The sequence below is a fragment of the Lactuca saligna genome, chromosome 7 (assembly GCF_052625555.1).
Source record: "Lactuca saligna cultivar CGN05327 chromosome 7, ASM5262555v1, whole genome shotgun sequence".
NCBI lineage: Eukaryota > Viridiplantae > Streptophyta > Magnoliopsida > Asterales > Asteraceae > Lactuca > Lactuca saligna.
Genome location: NC_136423.1, coordinates 126,086,322 through 126,092,460, shown reverse-complemented (window position 1 = coordinate 126,092,460; position 6,139 = coordinate 126,086,322). Strand labels below are relative to the sequence as shown.

General features: G+C 36.1%; 1 protein-coding gene across 1 annotated transcript; it reads left to right on the top strand.

The window, feature by feature from the left end:
• The first annotated feature begins 4,894 nt into the window (after positions 1-4,894).
• On the top strand, positions 4,895-5,509 carry LOC145006389 (phosphatidylinositol/phosphatidylcholine transfer protein SFH6-like). Its single transcript, XM_078965475.1, has 4 exons — positions 4,895-4,992; positions 5,072-5,121; positions 5,218-5,320; positions 5,404-5,509. The coding sequence occupies exons 1-4, from the start codon at positions 4,903-4,905 to the stop codon at positions 5,437-5,439; spliced, it is 279 nt and encodes a 92-aa protein (XP_078821601.1). The 5' UTR covers positions 4,895-4,902; the 3' UTR covers positions 5,440-5,509.
• Positions 5,510-6,139: the final 630 nt, after the last annotated feature.

Below are 6,139 nucleotides of genomic sequence, written 5' to 3'. Positions count from 1 at the left end.
AGTAGCATAAGGTCTTAAACACATCAAATGACACAAAAAAAAGTGAGTTTACGGCCCAAGAGAAGCTTAGGCCGTAAACTCCATTTAAATGGACAAAAGGGTGTTTTAATGACACCTAAAGCCCTAGGCCTTTACAAGAAATTGTTACACACTTAATGGAAGGACCAAACCACATCAAAATCACTTAACCAAGTGAGTTTACGGCCAAGACATGGTTCTTGGGCCGTAAACTCCTAAAAAGGGCACTAAGGTGTGCCTAATGCCTTCATATACTAGGAATAAAAGTCTAGAACATATCCCACAAGTGCAAGAGGCTTGAAGGCAACAAAAACCCACATTACTTAGAGTTTATGGCCGTAAACTCTAAGGTGAATGGCCTTGAGGCCGTAAACTCCTAATTGGAGTACTTCTAGACCCTAAACCCTTCCAAGGACTTAACCACTAAGTTAGAACAATTCTAGAAAGCAATTGGGACTTCAAAACACACCAAACACACATGTTTGGGAGTTTACGGCCGTAAACTCAAGAGTTTACAACCGTAAACTCCATGTGTGATGGTTTATAGAGAGTAAACTCTCACATAGGGTCCTTTGGAAACCCTAAACACAAATACCCTATCCCACAATAGCTTAGATGCAATCCTTAAGGCTTGAAACACTTATATAAAGTGTTTATTATGTCTAGGATGTCTTAAACATTATCAATTGGTCATTTGTGTCTAATTGAGTGCATATATGTGTGATTATATGTTCATTAGGATCGTAGTGTGTTCACAAGTCCTCGCTTGACATGTAGCCATCCTATACCGTTCAGTTCATTCCAATCACCAACTACAGGTGAGTTCATACCCCTTAATTAATGTTTTAAACTATTTTTAAATGTTTTATGGGGGGGGGATACAAGTAGAATCATGCTACTTATTATGTCAATCACATGTGATTAGTAAGTAGAATTATATTACTTATTACATCAATCACATGTGATTAATATGCAACATTCAAATGATTTGGCTACTCATTAGCCGTTTTACCAAACAGTTTCCTTCAAATGACTTTTTATAAATATTTTATATGTTTTAAACTCCTTTTTACACTGTACAGCTTACTCCGTACATTTCCTTTCAAACTTATTTACAACTGTGTTTCAAACAAATGTTTCCTTATACTTAAACTGTTTTATTAAACTTATGCCTTCAAATTGTTTTATAGATTGACATCAAGTCGATCTTTTCTTAAAATAATACTTATATTTCAAATGTCTTACAAAAATTATTTATGCTTTTATATTATAAATTGCATGCCTCTATATGTATAGTTATATAAGAAATGTTTAAAAGACTTAGGAAGGCTATCCACCCTATTTCCTTTTCGCGCCTTGAGATGTGGTCTGGTGGGATATTGGGTATTCGTCCGAAGGTCGTTTAAATATTAGTTATATATCATGTGTACATATATAGTCATAAAAGGTCCTTTCAGTTCAACATATTCCCTTGGGTAGCAAGGGTATACATCCATGTCCACACGTACCACTTAGATTACTAGAAAGCTACCATATGGGTAGTTCAGGAAGATGCTAGAACCATTACTAGAACGCGATATCATACAATGAGTCAATTCATTCATGAGTCAATACTTTCTAGAACTTTTCAGTACATTACATATACAACTATACTAGGACGAGAACATATACAGCTATACTAGAATGATTACATTACTATACTTGCTAGATAGAGAGAACACACATTACAGCTAGCACACGTAGAACATTACAGTACACTACTATACTATTACATGATCGCTCTTACTTGAGTACAATTACATGATCACACTTACATGAGTACACTTACATATACATAGAATAGACGTCACTAGGGGCTATAGCACGGAACCAGTTCAGGATCTAACTATACTGATGAATCACACCGCAATTGTGATAGTTATATCGAGTATACATGATCATTCGGTAATGTGGATGCTCACGGCTTGCATTCAGGCAGGGGTCGTGGGTAGGTCCCAAAATCCCTTTGATAGGGGAGCGTATAGTCTGGGATCTAGACATCACATTATACCTTATCCCTCAAATAAGGCAGTTGAGTACCGATGTAGTTATTTATATTAAATACTACAGTACTTGGAAGTATTACCGTAGATTTAAGGTAATAGGTATGGTTGTAGTCTGCACTACACCATAGTACTGCATAGATTTTTCCATTACATATTTTTAGTGATAACCTCACTTAAACATAAATGTACCAACTATATTTTTGGATAATGATAGTTATACTTTGGAAAATGCATCCTCTTACAAGAGACACACACAGACACACAGAACAGTTAGGTCTTGGTAGAAGACACCTTCATATACTAGAAGGAATCATAGGGATTTCTAAGGTTTTTCAAACGTTTACCGTTGTCTTACAAACATTTTCATACTTACAGTTCACATACAAATTCTTACATACAAATTAAGACACTAAATACTTATGATCTCACCAGCTTCAAAGCTGATACTCACTTTCAAAATTACTTGTATCCTCAGGTCATCATAGACAGGTACCGATGCAAGGAGAAAGGAAGATGGAGCTTGTTCAAGACTTATCTTTCATTTTGATTTATGCTTTAGTGTTCATCAAAATTTGACAGAACATATTTGTATAATAATTATATTATTAATGCAATGGATGATGTTGTTGCTTGTTTAGTACTTTACATTGTTGTTGATATTATACATGACGTCCTCCACCCCTGAACGTTTCCGCCGTTCCTGGTTTTGGGGTGTGACAGATTGGTATCAGAGCATTGTTTATAGTGAATTAAGTATATCAACCCATAAAAGATATACTAACTATAAATACATAAGGGATTAAAAATACTCTGACCAAGAGTTTATACTTTAAATAGTAAAATATTTAAGTAAGTATACGTGCTGCATTCATACTAAAATCGGTGTCACTAGGACAGTACAAAAGAATTACGATTGTTGGACAACACAAGTGGGCTTAGAGACATATGGTCAAAACTGGGAAGATATAGCCTAATCACCTATATTATCCGAGGGTTGACTAGCATGTGCCTAAGTTTAAGTGTGTGGTTGCAACAATGCTAAAATCTTACCAACCCTACCACAATGAGAACAATAGAACATAACATTAAAATTTAAAATACTATAGGAGTATTTGGTGTTACTAGAAGTACTTTATACTTGAGAATTTAAAACGGGATCTTCATTACTAAGTTGATAGTTGCTAAGTGGATACACTAAGGCTATATGTAATTAGGATGTTATAGACTTAGAATCTGTGATAATTTTGCCTTACCCCTATTCTGTGTGAAAAATATGAATTGTTATGTGATTGTATATTTATGTGCGCATGGTTGTTTGGACTGGAATTGGGTTGAGGTGGGTCCTGCTTCGTGCTGTTGGCCAAGATACCCAGGGCGGACCGGTTGTTCCGAAGGCCCAGCGAGCGGTCCGGATAGGCTGTAGGCCCCACGAGGGCGGACCAGACGTGCCGAGGATCGGAGAGTGGACCAGGCCGACTGAAGGCCTGGGCGCGGGCGGACCAGTCATACTGTAGACTCAGAGAGTGGACCAGGTGGGTTGAAGGCCCAGTGCGGGCAGACCAACCGCATTGCAGACTCGAAAGACATGATTGGACTCAGAGAGTGGACCAGGTGAGTTGAAGGCCCACTGCGGCCAGACCAACCACACTGCAGACTCGAAGGACACGATTGGACTCGGAGGGTGGACGTGGTGGAGTTAAGGCCCGACAAGGTGGACCAGTCCCACAGTAAACCCGATATGCATGGCTGTTCTGTGATTCATTATGAGATAGCATGATATGTGTATGGTATATGTGGTTGGTATTTTTGGGGTATCTCACTAAGCTTTCAGGCTTACAGTCGTGGTTTAATGTTTTTCAGGTTCTTCAGGAGACCGTGGCAAGGCAAAGGCGTGATCGTACTGCTCCTCATGATTTTGTAGTAATGCGATTCTGGGAATACTCTAAATGATTTGTATTGAAAACCTTTTTGTAATAATTTAATGGAATCGGGTTGTTTTTGAAAAATTTAAATTGGTTCGATTTTTCGGTCATTACATTACAGCAACAGCTCCATCTCGCCCCTTCTTGCAAGTGGCAGCCAGTGAGGTGGAACTGCTCAGCCTCTAAGAGTTGTCTAGATCTAAAGATTGGTACTGTATTTCTATTCTCTTAATTTCATAACATTGCATAACGACTGGGTTATGGTATACAATCAGGGGGTTTCGTATCTGTTTGAATTCTTTGAAAAGTTTGATGTTGTGGTTATCAGTTGCTGCTTACTTACTGCCAAATACAATGGTCCATGCATCTTCTAATTGGCTGCTGGTTTAAATTTTATTTGATTTTTAAAATCATTTTCATTTTAAATCTTACTAGCTTTTAATCTTTCCATCATGACAAGAATTTTGTATTCTTATCTTGCTGATAGGCCCAAAGAAACTTGAATGGGATTGGACCATTGTGCTTCCTGATTTGCTGCTATGAATGGCTATTGTGTGAATCCTCATTGAAGTCTTCATTTTGGTTTAAGAGAACCAGGTGGAGAGTCTAAAGAGAGACAAGTTAGCAACAGAGAATCTCCTCCAAGAAACAAGTTAGCAACAGAGAACCTTCTTCCCCTTTGTTCACACTTTACATAATCACTTTCAATAATATTATTTTCATTTTTGAATATTTTAATGGGCTCAAGAACTTCTCTAAAGGTGCCCGTGAACTCATTCAGCGTCTACAAAAAATTGATGGTGACAATTATCCTGAAGTAAGTAAGATTAGTTTGCTTCATTAATGAAGTTTATTTTAGCAATAATCTTTAATTAACTTTTTTGGCACTATATATTTGTTAACAAACACTTCATCAAATGTATATAATCAATGCTGGCCCTGGTTTTAGACTGCTGTGGAGTACTGTGAAGTCATTTCTAGATCCCAAAACAACTTCAAAGATTCACGTACGCTTCAATCTTTTCATTTATCTTTTTTTATAAAAATCACAAGTTCACTATACAATATAATTTTTCTTCTGTTTAGGTTCTGGGATGCAAGTACCAGAATAAATTGCTTGAGATAATAGATGCCAGGTAATGTTCTTATCAATGTCATTTACTAATTATATACATTTTTATCTTTTATTTATAAGCTTAATATTTTATAATACTTGAAACAATAATTTGCAGTGAATTGCCAGACTTCTTAGGTGGCACGTGTGCACAATGTTTAGATAAAGTGGGTTGTCTTTTATCTGATAAAGGACCATGGAATAATCCTGAAATCTTGAAGGTTAAACTCAAAAGCACTTGTAATATTTTTTTATATATATTTATATAAACTAAATCAGCTGTTGTGGACTTTTTTTTTGACAGTTGGCTCTTAATAGTGAAGCAAGGCGTGCAAGATAGGTGGTTAAAGTTTTAAACAGTGAAAGAAAGATTGTTGCATATACTAAGCCTCAGCTTCATGCGGTAGGAACAACTAAATAACAATTTTTTTTTAAATATATATTTTCCTCATATTGTAAGAACCGGGAACCGGAACCGGTTTCCCCATATTGTAAGAACCGGGAACCGGACCGCCGGTTATAGCGCCGGTTCCGGTTTTTCGGTTATTTTTCAAATTAGAACCGGTTGAAATAGTATAAATGATATGTTATCTTCCGGAGCTTGTAAATGATTCAATACTTAACAAAATTAAGATCTTTTACATTCTAAATTGAAGTACAAACACTAAATTACACGATGAAAAAAGAATCAAGTAATTCCGACTTCATATGAGTGAGTTATGCGCATTTTAAAAGTCGGACAGATTCCAAAAAAATGCTTCAACAGAAAATACGCAGCATTGATATGTTGTCTTTCGGCGTCTATAACTGATTCAATATCTAACCAAATTAAGTGTTTTTATAGTCTAAAATGAACTACAAACATCAAATTACATGCTAGAAAAAAAATTAAGTAATTTTGATGTCATATGAATGAGTTATGCTCATTTAAAAAAATGGGACAGATTAAAAAAAACAAACAAAAAAAATGCTGAAATAGAAAAAACGCAGCATCAATATTCTTTCTTTCGGGGCTTGTATCCGATTCAATATCTAACCAA